At 40.2% G+C, this 21,543-nt stretch overlaps 1 protein-coding gene across 6 annotated transcripts in view; it reads right to left on the minus strand.

Annotated features, from left to right (window-relative positions):
• Positions 1-21,543, minus strand: part of VPS13D (vacuolar protein sorting 13 homolog D) — a 266,265-nt gene that overhangs the window by 84,624 nt on the left and 160,098 nt on the right. For all 6 annotated transcript variants that reach the window (XM_043924162.1, XM_043924159.1, XM_043924161.1 and 3 more), the window contains 2 exons: positions 12,479-12,613; positions 11,169-11,336 (listed from right to left, as the gene is read on the minus strand). In XM_043924162.1, the coding sequence (XP_043780097.1) occupies positions 11,169-11,336; positions 12,479-12,613 (303 nt within the window). The remainder of the gene's footprint in view (positions 1-11,168; positions 11,337-12,478; positions 12,614-21,543) is intronic.

Genomic DNA, 21,543 nt, shown 5'->3' on the forward strand with positions numbered 1-21,543 from the left:
AGCCTGCCAGGCTCCTCTGTTCATGGGCTTTTCTCAGCCAAGAAAACTGGAGTGGATTGCCATTTCCTCCTCCATGGAATCTTCCCAACCCAGGGGTTGAACCTGTGTCTCCTGCATTGACAGGCAGATTCTTTACCACTAAGCTGCTAGGGAAGCCCTCAATTGATAGTGGGAAAGCACAAATCTCCCTACTTTCATGACCTCTATGCTGAAAACCAAATATTTTAAAGTGACATCCTACTTGTTCAGAAATACTTAACAGTAGTAAAGTTCAATAAATGGCTTAACAAAAGTATGATTTCACATGTACATTTAGGGGAAGCTGGCTATTGGAGCACACGCTGAGGTGGCCTGAAGGTCTGCTCCCCAAGCAAATTAGAGGAAAGGCCTACGTGTGTAAACTGAATTATTTAAATCTGAATAAATCTTAAATGAAGCATATTGTGTGCGAGAGAGTAAAAGTCAGCTTCCACAAACGCTTTCAAGTCACTTTCTGTTTGGTTACGGAAACCTTTCAATCTTTTTGTCCCAGTTCAATCCTTTTACTGGAGAGTAGGGAATCCTCAATAGTAAAGATTAATTCAGAAAGCCTGGAAATCACAGTTGAAAAAATCTCAAAGTCCAACACAGAGGGGAAAAGTTGGGAATGAATGGAGCACTGTTTGAGCTTTACTTTATTTTTTATTTTTTTTCTTTTTTTAAATTTATTTTATGCAAGTATAGCTGCTTTACAATGTTAATTTATGCTGTACCTCAGAATGGTTCAGTATTACATATATACATTCTTCTTTGTATTCTTTTCCATTGTGATTTATCACAGGATATTGAATATAGTTCCCTGTATTAAACAGGTGGGCCTTGTTGTTTACCCATGCTATATATAATACTTTGTATCTGCTAATTCCAAACTCCTAATCCATCCCTTCCTACATCTCCTCCCCCTTGGCAACCACCAGTCTCTTCTCTATATCTATGGGTCTGTTTCATAGATTACTTCACATTTGTGCCATATTTTAGATTCCACGTATAAGTGATATCACATAGTATTTGTCTTCCTCTGACTTACTTCACTTAATATAATTTCGAGATTTTGTCCTTTCATCCAGCCTCTTCTCAGCCTTTTAGAAACACCTTAGTGCCAGCCGTCAGCCTTTGTTCCCTGTTAGGGTACCCCTGCTGCTGCTGCTAAGTCATTTCAGTCGTGTCTGACTCTGTGCGACCCCACAGACAGCAGCCCACCAGGCTCCTCCGTCCCTGGGATTCTCTAGGCAAGAACACTGGAGTGGGTTGCCGTTTCCTTCTCCAATGCATGAAAGTGAAAAGTGAAAGGGAAGCCACTCAGTCGTGTCTGACTTAGCGACCCCATGGACTGCAGCCTACCAGGCTCCTCTATCCATGGGATTTTCCAGGCAAGAGTACTGGAGTGGGGTGCCATTGCCTTCTCCTGAGCTTTACTTTAAAATGCTGTTTCGACTGCTGGTGTTTTAGCTTCTATGATAGTTGGGTTTGGTAAAGGGTTATATCTGAGAAGCTGGATCATGTGGAGAAAAAATATACAGACTCCCAAATCACTTTTTCCTAAAACTTATGGCTCCTTAATTATTAAACTTTAATTAAGGTAACTGACTTTACCTTACTTTTTCTTATCTATAAAGCAGAGATAACCCTTCCTTCTTAGAGGGTACATGTGAAAATTAAATGAGATAGCATCTGTAAAGCTCCTAGCCCCTCCTTACCTGACATACAGGAGCCACCCAGTAAATGATGGCTCCATTACCCACATCCTTTTCTGACTCTTAAGGATGGCATTCCAAGATTCCTCTCTTTCTCCTAAGAAAACACTTTGATTTAGCTTTTCTTCAAAAATGGAGAGAGACATAACAATTACAGGGGAGAAAGAGGGAAAGAAAACCAAAGGGACCTTCCAAACGGAGTGACTGTTCAGATTTTTACTGCCAAGAATTAGAATTTGATTTGTTCTATAGTCATGTGTTCATAAAGAAAAAATAAGTTATAGTTTGTCTCAGTTTCGTCACAGTTTTTCAAGAGGGGCCAAATACTGATTGAAATGCAGAAAAGAGATGAACTACCACCTCTCTGGGGGTAACCGGTCAACCTAAGAAAAGCCTGAACATATTATTCTTTTACTCACCATGTTTACACGAGGGTAGAAAACCACTACTCTTCAGGGGCCACAAATATTTCCTCTCTTTTCAATTTAGCAACTGAGCAGACTTTTCCACCACCATAGACTACAGTGTTGGAAGACAGAGTGAATTCCTCTGAAACATGAGATGTTTGGTCTAAGAAGATAACTAACGACCTGACTCTTAACTGAACTACGACCAAGAAATGAAGACAAGTTTTAAACTCTTCCAATCTTCCTGTTTCAAAAACAGAGCATTAATGGTGGTGTCATTCCCTCCTACTTCTGGCCGAGCTGCTTGATGAAGGTGGGCCAAGAGGAAAGCTGAGCCCCACTCACCAGCCTCCTTGAGGAGCAAGGGTGCTCAATGGGGCAGGTGGGGATGGCCTGGGAATTCTGGACACTCATGGGACTCTCATGCCTCCACCAGACCTGCCCATCCCCGCCCAACACACTTCCAATTCCCACAAATATTTGAGGTTTGACCAAGTTAGGATAGGTCACTGCTGGGTCATTCAGCATCTAAAATTATTTGCCTCTAACCAAAAAGAGCTCAGACTAAGGGAATCATTTTAGTATTCAAGGTTATCAGAGGAAAATAAAACAAAAGCTCTGTTGCCAAGAATTTGAGTCATTTCTCTACATACAACAACTTCAAGGCACCTCCTCTTGGCTGGAAAAGAAATCCCTTGGGTGACTTATTTCGGATCAAAGTCGTTTTGAAAATAGAAAACTCTACATTCTCAAAGGGATAGATCACTGTCTGAAGTGAATTTCATTTAACCTAAAGTTTTATGCCAACTTAAACACACGAAAGCCCCAATGCTTATAAGAAGGCATTCACCTCTTCCTTGCTTATAGGTACATGGAAAAGCTATTATGGGGATAATCAGCTCAACTATAAAATGGAGCAGTCATACATAATGACAAAAACAGATACAAGTCATAAATTGCCTTTTCCCCTTCAGAATCCATGCAGGCAGGCACTCCAGTACATTCTTTTGTGCAAAGATAAAACTTTTGCCTCGAATAAACAGTGGCTTAGTCTCAGTTGAGCCTTATAAACAGACTGCCTACAAAACAAATACAAACAAATGCTGTTTATCTTAAACAAAAGGCAGATGGACCTCTCTGCCCTCAATCAGGTCACAGTATATATGATAGAAGTCTGGCTAGTGGCAGAGGCTGGCTGAGAATCTCTGGGTGCAGGGACACGAGCCGGTTTCCACTGGATCACTGCTGTGCCCAGATCTGGTTTTGTAGGCACAAAGGACCAGTGAAAGGCTCTCTTAGAAGGGAAGTGTCTCCTCCACACACGGTACCCCGAGTAAAGACCAAAGAACAAAATACCATCTAAAGTGCTAGCTAGGTTTCCCACTGAACTATCCAAACAGTCTCCATTTCCTACTCTCTCTTTCCCACTTCACTTGCTTATGCATATATGTGTGTTAGTCACTCAGTCGTGTCTGACTCTTTGCGACCCCATGGACTGTGTTCTGCCAGGCTCCTCTGTCCATGAAGTTTCCCAGGCAAGAATACTGGAATCAGCTGCCATTTCCTCCTCCAGGGGATATTCCCAACCCAGGGATCAAACTTGCATCTCCTGCACTGGCAGGCGGATTCTTTACCACTGAGCCATCAGGGGGCCCCAAGAATGGCCACAACCAGCACCACTTCCTGAGAGCCTGCTTTATGACAGAGGTGATGTGACAGCGGTCATCTCACAAGCTAACCAAGTGATGTCAAATAATAAGCTTCTGGTGGAAAACTAACAGTAATTAGTTTTTCATGTTCTCTCTAGTGCCTGGAAGAAAGCCTCATACACACAAAGGAGAAACAACATACAGGGGAAAAAACATAGTCTTTAGAATTAGCTGGACTTGGTTTCATATCATTCCTGTCATTTCCAGTTGCACGACCTTGAAAAAATCTCTTTAAGTCTCAGTTTCCTGATTTGAAGAATAGAGCTTAACATACACAAGACAATATATGTAAGGAGCCTAGAAGAAGGCCTGACAAAGAGAAGATGTTCAATTAATGTTTATAAGCGAGTATGTTCTTCATAAAGAGACAGGGCGTTTCAACTTGTTTTTGCATCTTTTTCCTACTAATGTTGCCTGTACCAAGAAACATATAAAACTATTAGGTCTTTATCCAATTCACAACAAACAAAACTGATTTAAACAATAAAACAAAGGCTAAAGCCATATAGAATAAAATGTTATTAACTAAAACTAACAGAAAATTCATATCTCCTTGGCAAAAATTTAGATCTGTAGAATTTGAGCTGGGAATTCTGAGCTTGGTAGAAATAAATGCTCCAAAGTTAAAGAGAGAAATAAACCCATCACAAAACTGTATAAGTTATCGGTAAAACTAACCCTTAGTGAATAAGGAACAAAAATTTTAATTCCATGAACAACAACTGACTTTGATGAAAAAACTTAGTCAAAAACAGGCAAAAACCATAACTGAAAAAGACACACATACCCCAATGTTCACTGCAGCACTATTTACAACAGCAAGGAGATGCAAGCAACTTAGATGTCCATTGACAGATGAATGGATAAAGACGTTGTGTTACATACATACAATGGAATATTATTCAGCCATAAACAGGAATGCATTTGAGTGAGTTCTAATGAGGTGGATGAACCTATAGCCTATTATGGAGTGAAGTAAGTCAGAAAGTACATGCAGAGGACATCGTGTGAAATGCCGGGCTGGATGAATCACAAGCTGGAATCAAGACTGTCAGGAGAAATACCAACAACCTCAGACATGCAGATGATACCACTCTAATGGCGGAAAGTGAAGATGAAGTAACTGAAGAAGAACTATTGATGAGAGTGAAAGAGGAAAGTGGAAAAGCTGGTTTAAAACTCAACATTCAAAAAACTAAGACCGTGGCACCCAGTCCCATCACTTCATGGCAAATAGAAGGGGAAAAAGTAGAAGCAGTGACAGATTTTCTCTTCCTGGGCTCCAAAATCACAGTGAACAGTGACTGCAGCCATGAAATTAAAAGACACTTTCTTGCTCCTTGAAAGAAAAGCTATGACAAACCTAGACAGTGTATCAAAAAGCAGAGACATCACTTTGCTGACAAAGGTCCATGTAGTCAAAGCTATGGTTTTTCCAGTAGTCATGAACAAATGTGACAGCTGGACCATAAAGAAGGTTGAGTGCTGAAGAATGGATGCTTTTGAATTGTGGTGCCGGAGAAGACTCTTTAGAGTCTCTTGGTCTCTTGGACAGAAGAGGCCAAAGCAGTCCATCCTAAGGTAAATCAACCCTGAATACTCATTGGAAAAACTGATGCTGAAGCTCCAATACTTTGGCCAACTGATGCAAAAAGCTGACTTGTTGGAAAAGACCCTGATGCTGGGAAAGATCGAGGGCCAGAAGACAAGGGGGCAGCAGAAGATGAAATGGTTATATAGCATCACTGATGCAATGTACATGAATTGAGCAAACTCTGAGAGACAATGAAGGACAGGGAAGCCTGGTGTACTGCAGTCCATGGAGTCACAAAGAGTCGGACATGACTAGCGACTGAACAAGAAGTCAGAAAGAGGAAAACAAATATTCTATATTAACACATATATACGGAATCTAGAAAGATGGTACTGATGAACCTATCTGCAGGGTAGCAATAGAGATGCAGGCCTAGAGAACAGACTGTGTGCACAGTGGGGGAAGGAGAGGGTGGAACAAACTGAGACAGGGGCATTGAAACATATACATCACCCTATGTAAAACAGATAGTAGGAATCTGCCGTACGACACAGGGAGCTCAACCCAGTGCTGTGACAACCTGGGGGGCGGGACGGGGTGGGAAGTGGGAGGGAGGTTCAAGAAGGAGGGGACGTATGTACGCCTGTGGCTGATTCATGTTGATGCATGACAGAAACCAACACAAAATTGTAAAGAAATTATCCTCCAATTAAAAATCTATAAATGAATTTTTTTAAACAGAGAAAATTATTAAAATATTTGCATTCATGAGTGTACAGTCAAAACATTACTGGGATCAGAAAAGTACCCAAGATGAAGAGCATCTTATATTGCCTTGATGAGGACACAGAGAGAGGGATGGAAAGTGGGACAGAGCAGAGGTTCTATGATGATCAGAAGTGCTCCACTCCTTTGCTGGAAGAAACTATGCTATTGGCTTTCTTCCCTTAGGAAGACCAGATGACAGCTGTGCAGAGAAAACACTGAGTTACTACAGGGGCAGAAAAGAGCATGGAAGCATTTGTTCTACTGTTAACATCTGAGACTTTCCTAGTTTACAAAGAACTTTAAAAGAAAATTTTAAGAATAACTATGCAATTTTCCTATAAGTAATGAAAATAATCACAAAATAATTACAGAGAGAAGGGAATGAGAGTCTAAGAGAGGAAATTTATTCAATGCATGTCCCCCCGCCATGAATTCTCTGGCTTTCGGAGGTTAGGGGGTCTTATATTCAAATGACACCCAACAAGGGAAAAGTATGCTTTTTTCATTCATGCTGCAGAGAGAAACCTGTTCCTCTGACAGGGTTTTAGAATCTGAAATGCTGTGCTTTTTTAAAATAAATCATATTCCTAGAAAGGATTCCAGGAGCAACCATCTTATCATGGCCTTAGGAACAGGATCAGATCTCTGAGGTTCTACTCAAAGGGTGTGAGTTCTTTTGCCAAGATCCAGGCAAAAGGGTCATGGAAAGATGCTCACAGCTCTGTGGCTAACCCCTAAATCATATCATCTTTGATCTGGAATCCATAGGTGATTTCTGGGGGTTGGGAGACCAGAAGAAGAGGCTAAGAGAAATAAAGGGGATAAAAGGCAGAGATTACCTCCTAGTTGTAGCTCCTTGATGCTAACAGTAAATAAAGTAAACAACAGTTTAAAATATAATGAGAAATTCCAGAAGTGGACATGATAGACCGGAAATTAAAAATGTTCTGTGAAGAATTCATATCTACCCACAGACAACTAAGACCTGCAGATCTATTACCTTCTTATGACAGAATGATTTTCCTTTTAACTTAATGGAGAGGGTTGTTACCTCTTCATCTCCTTTGCTCCTCAGGTCAGTGGGGACAAGGGAAAGTACCAACACCTTCTTACAGGTTAAACAAAACAAAAACAAAAAACTAAAATCTCTTGAGACGGACAGAGATAAAGGTTATTTAAAAGCAGGAATGGGCAGAACCCAGGTTTTCTGACTACTAGGTGCCTTTAACGCTCAACCCTAAGTCTGCAATAATGACTTATGATCTCAAGAGGCATGAAGCTCTCTGACAATCCAATAAAAACTTCAGATCTTTGTTCCAGGAAAATACACACACACACAGACACACACACAATATTTATAATTAATTTTAAGAGGTTTATGGGGCTATTCCACTCCATCCAAAGCCTACTAAACCAAGCCCTTTGGACTTTGCAGCCAAGCGGGGCTGGCGGGAGGAGGCTTGGTGAGGTGCAGTTCTGCCTTGTCTGACCCCGTTCTTTAATCACTGGAACTCAGGCACTCTTTAAAGGAATACTTCCCACAGGCCAACAGTTGATTACTGTGGTCATTTGCACTTCCTTAAACTCTTCTTGTATACACAGAAAAGCAAACAAAACATTCCCCCAAAGCAACATGAAAGGTCTGATTGCAACCCACAAAACTACAAGAAAACGGAGATCTGCAGCCAAATTGCATACATGCAGAATCACAGATGACCTGAATGGGCATTCAGAGGACAGACCTGGTCTTTGACGCTACCACTTTCAAAAGGAAGTGGTAATTTTAAGTTTCTTTGCTTTCTCATGATAGATAATGTGGACTAATTGCTATAGCACATCCAGGGTTTGGGTATCAAAATAAATTACACAGCTATTCCTCTGAGTAGCAGTCTATAATGCCCATTCTGATTAGCTCATTAAAGGCAAGAAAAAAATATGAAGGACACCAATCCTATGGGAAGCAGGGTTCCCACTCAAGTACCTTTATGCAAATCCAACAACAAGATAAAGCACAATATCCAGCAAACACAGGCCTACTGCCACCCAGGCCTTTGGATGGACTTAGGGGTGAGAACGGAGGCAAGAAGTATTCTGCCTTCCCTTCTGCTCAAGTTATATTCTCACGCTGACCCTCAAGCTTCAAAAATAGTTTTTCCAGGGGAAACAGAAGAACCAGGAGATGAATGAGATGCCCCTGAATGAGACAGAATCAAAGAAAGGGCCGACCCTTTCCATAGGAATGTTGCAGGGAAACGCACCCACGGTCTCACCTGTGGAGAGTTTGGGCAAATTCCCCACATCTTCATTCTCAACCACAAGGTAGCCAGAGGGTCCTAACGGCCAAACTGGCCCAATGGAGTGTGGCTCTCCCACTCGCGGAGCCTGAGACCCTTCCCACTGTAGACCATAAGACACTGGTTTTCATTTCAAGGGCATTAACAGTTTCCCAGGTGGTGCTAGTAGTAAAGAACCCACCTACCAATGCAGGAGACATTAAGAGACAACAGGTTCAGTCCCTGGGTTGGGAAGATCCTGAGGAGGAGGGCATGGCAACCCACTCCAGTATTATTTCCTAGAGAATCCCATGGACAGAGGAGCCTCATGGGCTACGGTCACAGAGAGTCAGACATGACTAAAGCGACTTAGCACAGCACAGTGGTTTCCTGGTGACCAAAGTGTAAAGATTTTACACTGATGCAAACCAAAGAGTCAAAATGAAAACCCCTTTTTCTTGTTCAGTCTGTGTTTTTCAAAATCTTCGTAATGTCATACCTCACTTTATTTTCACAGTAAGCTATAAGGTCAGGGCATATACCAGGTTAAGGAAGACCTCTAAATAAATGATATGTCTTGTATTTTTCAAGTGAAAACAAAGCCCAGGGGAACAAAAATAAAAAACGAAGTATAAAAACAAAGACACTGTCCTATGTTAATTAGTTTTAAAAAATTAAGTAAGATCCTTAAACTAAGCATTTACATTTAAATTTTTTTTGAAGTATAGCTGATGCACAAAGTTATATAAGCTACAGGTGCACAAAAGTAAATATGTTGAGTGCATATGTTTATAACCAGTTCAGTAGCTAAAAGAACACTAAGGAACCTATGCCAATTTTATGTTGCTGTCAGGGGTGAAGGTCCAAGGGCAGCAGAGGCAACGATTCAAGGCAAAAATGTGCAGACTTATTCAGACTTTGACCCTGAGTGTGTTTCTAAACCATGATTTAGAAAGTATCTTGCCTCTCTACATTCCACCCTTTCTCTAAAAGTAAGAGTACTGCCTGTTTTGAACCACAAGTCAAACAGGACATTTTGTTCCGGTTTAACCCTCTAAGTCCAGCACAGGCATACCTCAGAGAGACTGAGGGATAAAGCAAATATTCCAATAAAGTGAGCTGCACAGATTTTTCGATTTCTCAATGAACATAAAGTCATGTTTATACTACAGTGAAGTTGATCAGGTGCACGACAGTATTGTGTCTACAAATATAAGGCACATATCTTAATTTTTAAAATACTTTATTGCTAAAAAATGTTAACCATCATCCAAGTCTTCAGCGAATCATAATCTTTTTGCAAAACTACCATCAAAGATCACTTATCACCATAACTAATATAACCATAATGAAGACGACTGAAATATTTAAAGAATTACCAAATGTGACAGAGACACAAAGTGAGCAGATGCTGTTGGAAAAATGGTGTTGACAGACTTGCTGGACACACAGGCCTGCCACAAGCCTTCAATTTGTAAACAACTGTAAACAATCTGTGAGGCGCAATAAAAAGAGACCTGCTGGTAGTGAAGAAACTCATCTGATTAAAGGACCATCATCTCTAGGAAAGTATGTGGAAAACAGGAATAAATTCCCAACTTGCATACACTGTTATCAAGAGTGTTTCACAACACAGAAATGTTGGCTGTTCAATTCCATCTCCTTCCCTGCTCACATCATGAACTCACATCATGAATTCCTATGTGGCACCTGAAAGGCTCTCTACAGTGAAGCCACCCCCATCATGGTCATGACACAAATGGGCCTGTGACTTTGCCATGGCAACGCACTACGGTAAACAAGTGGGGTGTACAGGTGCTTTCCCAATGCTCGTTCATTCATGAAAAGGACAGTCTCTAAAAGGACTCCACGGTGAGCTGACAGGAAGGGGAAGAAAGCAGAGTCTTTAGATGCGTTTTGTATGCTATGAAATGGCAACCCCCCCACCCCACCACATTCAACTACCTTCACCTTTTCCAGCTTCACATGTAAAGTCAGCTTCCACCAAAAATTAAACTGTGGAATAACAAGATGGCCACCAAACAGGAGGCCAGTGCACAAAAAAGCCAATGAGAGCACAAGACACAGGAGAATCACATTGCTGCCATCCTGCAGGTGACTTAGGGGCTCGCTTCACTCTGGAAGGCTGTACCTCAGTTTGGATTTTATCCAGTGAGCTGTGCGGATTAACTGGTAGATTTTAGGCAGAAGAATGGCACAATCAAACTATGTTTTAAAGAGAGTTCAGGGACGCCCCTGGCGGTCCAGTGTTTAAGGCTTCACCTTCCAGCGCAGGGGGCAATCGACCCTCACTGGGAAGCTAGGATCCCACATGCCTCGAGGTCAAAAATCCAGAACAGAAGCAATATTGCAACAAATTCCATAAAGGCTTTAAAAATGGTCCACACCAAAAAATTCTTAAATAAATGAAATAAAATAAGAAGCGAGTTCATGCTGGCAGCACTGTGAAAGCTGTGGTGAAGTCCAGGGCCAGGAGGCTATGACAGTGGCCCTGGAAACAGACAACCAGCACATGGACAGAGGCAGTGGGAATGGAGAGGAGGAAGAAGAGAGTGCAGAGGCGCACTCGATGGACTGGGGCCTGGTTACAGGAGGTGAGGGAAAGACAGTGAAGCCAAGGCCACGCATGTAACTTTTCACAACCTATTAATTATAAAAGAACTACAGTAATGGAGAGGACTCTTGAGGCTAATTCCAGTGGAACTACACCTCGATTTCCTTACCTTGGCAGCAGAATTTGATACTCCATGGGTAACATTTCTGATAAGGCCCCCAACGTTTCCATACTTTATCAGTCCAGTCACCCCTTCAGAAACGTCATTCAAAAGCCCCATGGGGTTGCCAAGGAAGTCCACCGACCCCAGGATCCGAGCTGCCTGACTAAGGAGTTCCTGTAAAATGGAGCAGGGAGAGAAGAAAAAAACAGCCTCTTTTTATATCTGTTGTTGAGTGTCCCAAGCAAAAAGATTATAAATCAGTCTTGTCCTCCATTCCCACCACCAATTGCCCTTTATTTCTCAACTGTGAGCTCCTGCCCTTCCTAAGCTCCACCCTAAACCTCTCCCAATACACATATCCCAGAGGTTATCCTCAATACTCTCATATGTACTCTTCAAAGCCATTTAGAAGAAAAAAGCTATGAAACAGGAAAGACTCTACAAGTATTTATTAGTACACACATCGCACTCTCCTTTCCATTGTTCTATAAATATGGAATCAACAAGCAGCAGAGAGAATTTTAACAGGAAAGTGAGGGAGGGATGTGCAGCCCCTCGGAGTTTGTGGAGCAGGCGGTATGCATATAGCAGGCAAGCTCAGACCTACCCCACACCCCCCAACCTCCTGGACCTCCACAGCCTGACTCCACCGTCCAGTGACATCCGCTATCCCTTCCTGCTCACAGTGCAGCAGAAACATCACCAGTGAGTGAGGTCAAGGAAGGAAGCAAGGAGGGAGAAGGAGAGGGAGAGACGGCAACAGGAACAGGACATACTTCATCTTTGACAGCTAAGAAGTTTGATATGATCCTGACCTATCCAGTCATCAGAGTATGTATGTGTTGGCTTTGCATTTGGTTCTTTGCAGTCAGGATAATAATGCAAAATGGAAAATGCCCAAACTTGATTAAAAAAAAAAATTTAAGTTCAACTCTAGGGCAGGATCTCACATGTTCCAAGAACACTGGTGTGGTTGTTGAAAGTAAGCCCATGCCCAGTAAACAGTGTTCACAGTCTTGTGTTATCATGAAAGCATCAATTAAACCCTTGGTAAGAATTGTGACTGATCTAGTGGAAGGTCCTGAGACTAGTTCTATGAAACAAGACTAACAGCTTGTAAGTCAGAGGCACTGTTTGGGGATTTTCATGATGTGCGTGGACTTCGTGGGCTGTGACCTGACCCCATAACACAATGGTCAGGGTTGAAATGTTCATCTGGGCTGTTGGCAGTAATGTCTCAGTAACCAGAATTCCCAAACAACTAAAAGAAGCATTCTGCTCGTGCTCCAGCCACCGAGGACCACTCCAAAGCTCACCTCCTGGAAATGTTTGAGGATATCATTGATGATGAAGTCCTTGGTCTCATAGGGATGCACTCGAGTGAATGGATCCAGATTGATCACGGCGTCTTCAAATCGAATCAATGGAAATCCCAAGGTGCTTTTCAGGGCCTAGTTAGGGAAGAAAGGCAACAACACACTTTAGCCATACGATGGCCTTCTACAGTACTGTAATTCTGGATTCCATGAAAGCTACAAGTCATGTCAACTTTCCAATGGGAGTCAAGGTTATGATATTCATAAATAAGGATTTTCCAGGTAAACATTATGAAGATACACACACACACACAAGTATCATCCAAAGTAACATATTATCACATAGAAATAAATACTTTAGCTTCATAGCATAATTCTTTATGATCTGTTTTGGATCTATATGTTTGTCACGTTTTACCTTTTTTTTTCCAGATTTTTTAATGTGGACCATTTTTAAAGTCTTCATTGAATTTGTTGCAATATTGATTTTATGTTGTGGTGTTTTGGCCATGAGGCATCTGGGACCCCACCTTCCTGACCAAGGATCAACCCCTGCCCCCCTGTACGGGCGGGGGGGGGGGAAGGCAGATTCTCAACAACTGGACCACCAGGGAAGTCCCATGTTTTACTTTTTGACTGAAATATACCACTCATATGGAAAGGTGTACTCATCAAATGAATGGTTCAATAATTTTTCTCCAAGTAAACACAACCACAGTGACAGACTTTATCTTCTCCGACTCCAAAATCACTGCAGATGATGACTGCAGCCATGAAAGTAAAAGACGCTTGCTCCTTGAAAGAAAAGCTATGACAAATCCAGAGAGCGTATTAAAAAGCAGAGATGTTACTTTGATGACAAAGGTTTGTACAGTCGAATCTATGGTTTTCCCAGTAGTCATGTATAGATGTGAGGACTAGACCATAAAGAAGGCTGAACACCAAAGAACTGATGCTTTTGAGCTGTGGTGTTGGAGAAGACTCTTCAGAGTCCCGTGGACTGCAAGGAGATCAAACCAGTCAATCCTAAAGGAAATCAATCCTGAATATTCATTAGAAGGATTGATGCTGAAGCTGAAGTTCCAATACTTTGGCCACCTGATGCAAAGTGCTGATTCATTAAAAAGACCCCAATGCTGGTAAAGACTGAAGGCAGGAGGAGAAGGGGAAGAGAGGACAAGATGGTTAGATGGTATCACTGACTCAGTGGACATGAGTTTGAGCAAGCTCCGGGAGTTGGTGATGGACAGGGAAGCCTGGTGTGCTGCAGTCCGTGGGGTCACAAAGTGTCAGACACAACTGAGCCACTGAACAGAAAACACAACCAAGTAACCACCACCTAGACCAGAAAGGTGGTTATTATCCCCATCCTGGAAGCACCCACCCCCTTGTGATCTCTTTGTCACGCCTCTTTCGTTCCCTAAGGTCAACTTCTATCATTACAGATGAGTTTTTCCTGCTTTGAATTTTACCTAAATGCAATCATCAGTATGGACTTGGTTGCATGTGGCTTCTGACATCAACATTAAGTCTGTGAGTCACCAGGTTGTTGCACACAGCTGCAGTTTAAATATAACTGTCAGTGCTATGCAGTATTCCAACATATGAATAAAACACAATTTATTTAACCACTGCTGTTGATGAACAGTTGTGCTGTTTCCAACTTTTTTTTTATGAATAGTGCTGTTATGAACATTCTTGGATGTGTCTTTTGAGGCACATTTGTACACATCTTTTTTTTTTTTTAATATCTACCTGGGAGTGGAACTGCTGGGTCATAAGGAATATACATGTTCAACCTTAGCCTATGCTGCCAAACAGTTTTCCAAAGCAGCTGAACTGGTTTGGCTCCCCTGAAGCAGTCTATGAAATTTCCTGTTAGGTGACATCCTCGCCAACACTTGGTATAGAAAGCTTTTTAAAAAACAAATGTTCTGATGGGTGTGTAATGCTAATTCTGTGTGGTTTTAACTTCCATTTTCTTGTTCAAGGATGAGATTAAGCACCTGATAATATACACATCAACCTTGTGGATATACTTTTTTGTTAAGTGCTTACTCAAGGCTTTTTCTCATTTGCACAGTGGATTGTCTGTTTTTTTCCTTATAGTTTTGTAGGTGTTTTTCTTATACATTCCGTATACAAGTCTGTTTCATGAATGCATTGCAAATATCCTCTCCTATTCTGTGACTTGTCTTACCCCTCTTTGGTTCTTTTTGACAGCAAATATTCTTAGTTTTAATGAAATCCAACTTAATCTTTCCCTTTATGATAGGAATGTTCTATGTTGTAGTTAAGAAATTATCTACACTAAGGTCATAGAGATATTTGCATTTATTTACTTGTAGAATTTTTATTGTTTTACTCTTCAAATCTACAACCTACTTGAACATGACTATATATATTGAAAGCAGAGATCAAGAAGTATTCTTTCCAGAGAGGTATCTTATCATCTTAATATTTATTGAAGGGTCATCCTTGCCCTTATTGTAGTAAAGTACAATTTTGTCATAAGTCAAGAGACTGTACTCATGTGTCTGTTTCTGGATTCTCATTTTGCCCTGCCTTCTGCCAATACTACACTATCTTAATTACTGTAGTTTTATAATAATTTTGAAGTCTAATAGTAAACTCTTCAACTCTGTTTTCTTCAGGATTTTTGGCTACATTTTGTACTTTCCAAGTAAATTTCAGAATCAGCCTGTCAATCTGCCACAAAAAAAAATTGCTAGAATTTTCATAATGATTTTGTTGAATCTATACATCAATTTGAGAAATGACAACTTTACAATATTCAATCTTGCAGTGTATTAACAAGGTGCATCCCTTTATCTGTTTATTTTTAAAATTTTTCTCAGTAGTATTTCATTGCTTTCTGTGCAGAGGTCTTGTACACTGTTGGATTTATTCTTAGACATCAAGTGGTACAGTAAAAATGGCCAAAAATTCTTTGCATCTTCTACCATTAGTGAAGTCTATTTCCCCTTCACCTGGATCTGCACTGACCATATAATTTACTTTAAACAATAAATGCCACCTAAGTAGCACTGAGCAATCTCTGAATTTTGGCCTCAAGAAATCTTGGAGCATCTCCTTCATCCATTTTGATGCTTCCACGATGTGAGGAGGCCAAGACTAGCTTCCTTGAAAATAAGAAACCACGTGGAAGGGGGTTCTGTTGACGGCCAACAACAAGCACCTGACATGGTCATAAGATCATTTTACACTGTTTGGTCTCAGCTGACTGGCAGGTGACTGCAGTTACATCAAAAACTACAGGTGAGCCCAGCAGAAACAGCACCTAGCTACTGTTGCTACTGCTAAGTCGCTTCAGTCATGTCTGACTCTGTGCGACCCCCTAGATGGCAGCCCACCAGGCTCCCCCGTCCCTTCAAATTTTCCTTTTCTCTTTAATTGCTGCTGACTAGAAATACAATTGACTTTTATACAATGTCTTCAGGTATCTTGTTAAATTTACTTATCCATTCTCAAAACTTAGTTGTACATTCTTTTAGATTTTCTAGGTAATTATGTTCTCTACAAATAATAAAGTTTTCATTTTCCTGTCCAGTCTTTGTACCTATTATTTATCTATCTTACTGGCTAGGTGTCTAGCAAAACAGTGAACAGAAGTGGGGATAATAGCCATCCCTTCATGCTTTCAACAGACCACCACTGAGTATATTTGGGGTAGATTTCTCATGGAGACACATTGTCAGATCAAGGCAGTTCCTATCTACTTTTTGCTTGCTGACTTCTCATAAATGGATGCTGAATTTTGTCAAAAGATTTTGGTGCAACTATTGAGATAAGCCTATTTTTAATTATTTCATTTTGCTGATGTGGTGAATGACATGATTTATTTGGACATGTAAACTTGTGAGCACGTGTACTCAGTTGCTCAATCATGTCCAACTCTTTGTGACCCCATGGACTGTAGCCCACCAGGCTCCTCTGTCCATGGGATTCTCCAGGCAAGTATACTGGAGTAGATTGCCATTTTCTCTTTCAAAGAATCTTCCTGACCCAGGGATCCAACATGCATCTCTTGCATCCCCTGCATTGGCAGACGGATTAACTTACACTCCTGGAATAAATATGATTTGGTTATAATATCTTCATACAATTAGTCCTTGAACTATGTGGGGGTTAAAAGTGCCAATCCCCTACACAGTTAAAAAGCCTCATACAGCTTTATAGTCAGCTTTCCACATCCACAGTTCTACAACCACAGACTTGACCAACGTGTAGTGCTATACATGATTTAAAATATTAATAATTATAAATGTGTTCAAGACACATTGGACAAAATATCATCAAATTAAATACAGCAATGTATAAGAAGAAAAATACAGGTGACCCTTGAATAACATGGGTTTGAACTACATGGGCCAATAACATACAGATTTTTTTTTCCCAATGGGAAAATTTCTAATTTTATATAAATTTATTTAAAATTTATAATTATTAATATTTTAAATCATGTGTCTGATAATGTCAACATCTGATTTATCTGTTTCTAGTGTCCGTTTTTCCTCTTGGTAGGCCTGGTAACTTGTGATTGAATGCTACTTTTTGTATAAAAACTTGTAGATTTTAAATGAGTCTTTAGCTTCAGCAGGCAGTTAAAGGATGAGATGGTTAGGTAGCATCACTGACTCAATGGAAATGAGTTTGAGCAAATTCCAGGAGATAGTGAAGAACAGGGAAGCCTGGCGTGCTACAGTCCATGAGGTTGCAAAGAGTAGGGCACGACTTACCAACTGAACAACAAGGCAGTTAAAGGGGGTTAATCCAACCGGTGTTTTCAAGGCTGGCTTTCAGTCTTTGTAAAGCTGATGAAGGACAGGGAAACTTGGCATGCTGCAGTCCATGGGGTCGCAAAGGCACGACCGAGCAACTGAACAATAATAAAGATAATCTTGGCCTGTTTCCATCTTTATAAGATTTGGTATAGTCCTTCAGCAGTCTCAACTGAACACCAATTCCATCCCTCCACTTTTAATCTCCCCAGCACCATAAAACTGATAAAAGATCTATTTAGTTAGCCTCTTGACTGCTGTTTTTTGCTTAGCTTCTCCTAGACTACTTAGAAATTGGCATGTGCTTCGAGAAATAAACAGCTCAAGACTATCGGGGTCCTTGTTCTGCCTGTCCCTTCTCTGTAAGATATGAGCCCCTCCACACCTATGGTCAATTAATCTTCAACAAAGAAGGCAAGAATATACAATGGAAAAAAGACAGTCTCCTCAGCAAGTGGTGTTGGGAAAGCTGGACAGCCGCATGTAAATCAATGAAGCTAGAACACTCCCTCACTCCATACACAAAAATAAACTCAAAGTAGCTTAGAGACTTAAATATAAGACATGTCACCATAAAACTCCTAGAAGAGAACATAGGCAAAACATTCTCTGACATAAATCGTAGCAATGTTTTCTTAGGTCAGTCTCCCAAGGCAATAGAAATAAAAGTAAAAATAAATAAATGGGACCTAATCAAACTTGCAGGCTTTAGCACAGCAAAATAAACCATCAATAAAATGAAAAGACAACCTATGGGCTGGGAGAAAATACTTGCAAACAATGAGACCAACAAGGGCTTAATTTCCAAAATATTCAAACAGCTCATACAACTCAATAACAAAAAAGCAAGCAACCCAATCAGAAAATGGGCAGAAGACCTAAACAGACATTTATCCAGAGAAGACATACAGATGGGCAACAGGCACATGAAAAGATGCTCAACATCACTAATTATTAGAGAAATGCAAATCCAAACTATAATGAGATACCACCTCACACCAGTCAGAATGGCAATCATTAAAAAGTCGATAAATAATAAACGCTACAGAGGGTGTGGCGAAAAGGGAACCCTCCTGCACTGTTGGTGGGAATGCAAATTTGTGCAGTCACTATAGAAAAGAGTACACGGAGGTTCTTTAAAAAACTAAAAATAGAGTTTTAATTTTTTGATCCATATGATCTGGCTATCCTACTCCTGGGCATATATCCAGAGAAAACTCGTTGAAAAGGATACATGCACACCAATGTTCATAGCAGCACTATTTACAATAGTCAAGACATGGAAGCAACCTAAATATCCATTGACAGATGAATTGATAAAGATATGGTGTGTGTGTGTATATATATACACACAAACACACACAATGTAATACTACTCAGCTATAAAAAAAAATTCAATCTGATGCTGGGAAAGATTGAAGGCAGGAGGAGAAGGGGACGACAGAGGACAAGATGGCTGGATGGTATTACTGACTCAATGGACATGAGTTTGAGCAAGCTCCAGAAATTGGTGATGGACAGGGAACCCTGGCATGCCACAGTGCATGGGATCGCAAAAAGTCAGACACAAATGAGTGATTGAACAGCAACAATAAAAAAAAAAGAAGAATGAAATAATGCCATTTGCAGCAACATAGATGGACCCAGAGCTTATCATACTAAGTGAAGTAAATTAGAGAAAGACAAATATCATATGATATCACTTACACATAGAATCTAAAACATGATACAAATGAACTTATTTCCAAAATAGACTCAAAGACATAGAAAACAAACTTGTGGTTACCAAAGGGGAAAGTGGTTGGGGGAGGATAAATTAGGAGTTTGGGATTAGCAGATACAAACTACTACATATAAAACAAATAAACAAGTTTCTACTATATAGCACAAGGAATTATATTCAATATTCCATAATAACCTATAATGGAAAAGATGAAAAAGAATACATATATGTATAACTGAATGACTTTACTTTACACGTGAAACTAACATAGCATTGTAAATCAAACATACGTCAATAAAAAAAAAGATACGAGGCCCTCAATTACCAGCTCTCTTAATAGCAATGGATTCTCGCTTTTGCTTGACCAGCCCCATGAGACTGTCCAAAGCTTTACTCTGATTCTCTGACTTTTGAGAGCTGCTTTCTGCTTGACTTCTCTACCTTTCTCAATTAGAATTGTCTCAAAAATAAAACCAGAGTTAATGTTTGGCTCACCTGATTGAGTTTCTCTCCTCTCATAAGTTGTGGACCCTCAAGTACTAACTTGGTAACTTTCCAATACCTTCAACAGACTTTTGGGCTTTTTTCGGTCTAGCTTTTCTTGTAGTTCTTAGCTGATTTGGGTCTGCTATAAGCCTGTTAACAATTTCTGGATATAGTCTGTTTTCCAATTATATTTTTATTTAACATGATTGACATTTAAGGATTTTAGAGAGCATGCCAAGTGCTCTCCTTTTTTAATATAAAAACACTTTTTCATTCATGCTAATGATGTCAGTAAATCTCTGATCTGTTTGGAATTTATTCTTATGTAGAGTGTGATAACAAATTTTACTTCATATTTTTCCATATCACTATCTGTACAGTCTAATAGCATTTTAGAACACTTATATATTCCGCATTGAATTAAAATGGCTTTATATTAAAATCTCATATGCAATTTAATGGACTTTCTACTTCATTTTCTCTTATTTTTTAATCCTTCAGCATATATCTTCAGAGTCTGTCTTAAGTTCTTTTGGAATAGGAGCATGCTTAACTAAAATGAAATCATGTAATTGAAGAAAAACAAGATACAATTTTTTAAAACCAGAGAGTGGGTTGAAATTCAGATTGAAAAAGGAAAAAGACTGACAAATTCGACAACATAAAGTAAAAAGCTTTTGCATGATTTAAAAAAAACATATGCACGCCAAAAGCAAAGAAAAAAGACAAGTGAAAAACCAGAGAAAGAATATTTGCAACTTACATCAAAAACAAACCTTCTATAAAGAGCTTCTAAAATTATTAGCGATAAAGCATTAATAAAATTATCTTTAAAATGGGCAAGTGATATGACCAGAGAGTTTAGTCCACTAGGTAAAAAATGACCCTCTTCGATAAACATAGGGTTAGGAGAAGAGATGAAACAAACGGAAGAGTCAGAGGAGAACCAGAAAGGACACGGTCAACAACAGGGCAGTCAATAGTATCAAACATGGCAGAGGGCCATACAAAGACATGCCAGGAAAGAGTACCACCGCACCTGGTGCCTTGGGAAGTCACTAGTAGCCTACTAAAAAGTTTCAGAACAAAACATTTCAGAGATTAAGAGCATCCTCAAGTTTTAATTCAGCCTAACACTCTCACTTCTTTAAACAACAACAACAACAAACAACCCCAAAGAAACATTAAGTGGGTGGCCTAAACTCCTGTAGCCGGTAATTAGTAGATCATAGACTAGAGCATGCTCATTTTCACAACCGTGACTATCTGGTGGAAAGCATGAAGACCAGAATAGAGGATTATTTTATTTCTCCTGAAAAACTTTCTGCTCTCATTCATGCACAACTTGCGCATCCACATGGTGAGTGATGATGAAGTGAGCAGGCCCTATTTTCCCCGTTTCTCTGATGAAGAAACTGAGGCCCGGCAGGCTTCACCATTTTGCTCAGAACCAAACAATAAATATGCTGGGAAAGCCAGGTACCAACATCAGTTCAGCACTCTGTTTTGGCAATACAACTCTGAGCCTTACTTTCTTCTCAGAGAACAGGAAATAAGATCAAAACAAAGGAGATGGCAAAAAGCTTTGTACCCCACTTCCTCACTGCAGCCAAACACTGAAGAACCACAGATGATATTGATACAAAAAAGACTTTAATACCTCTACTAAGTTGTCAAAACCCTCATGAGAGACACTATCCCCTTTCTGAGTGGCCAACACACTGTCTGAACCAGGAAATATTCTGGCCTTTCAGTAAAAAGTAATCTTTATCTGGTACTGCTGTGGGGCCTCCCACAGTGGAAAAAGCTGCTCTACGGCATACTGGTATGAATTACTCTGCCACCTTCAGGTCACTCTGGCGAGTCAAAACACAGGAGGGGAAGAGCCCATCAGGGCTTTTTCTTGCAGTAACTAAATGACTAATCAAATACAGTAGTGTACAAAGTTGATGCTTATTTACTCAAGTAGCAGACAGTTTCCTGTTATAAAATGGACACTGGAGAAGGCAATCTGTGCTCATAAGTTCCTCATAAAAATAGGAAACTGTCCATTC

This window comes from Cervus elaphus, chromosome 14 (genome assembly GCF_910594005.1).
Source record: "Cervus elaphus chromosome 14, mCerEla1.1, whole genome shotgun sequence".
In the NCBI taxonomy this organism is placed as follows: Eukaryota; Metazoa; Chordata; class Mammalia; order Artiodactyla; family Cervidae; genus Cervus; species Cervus elaphus.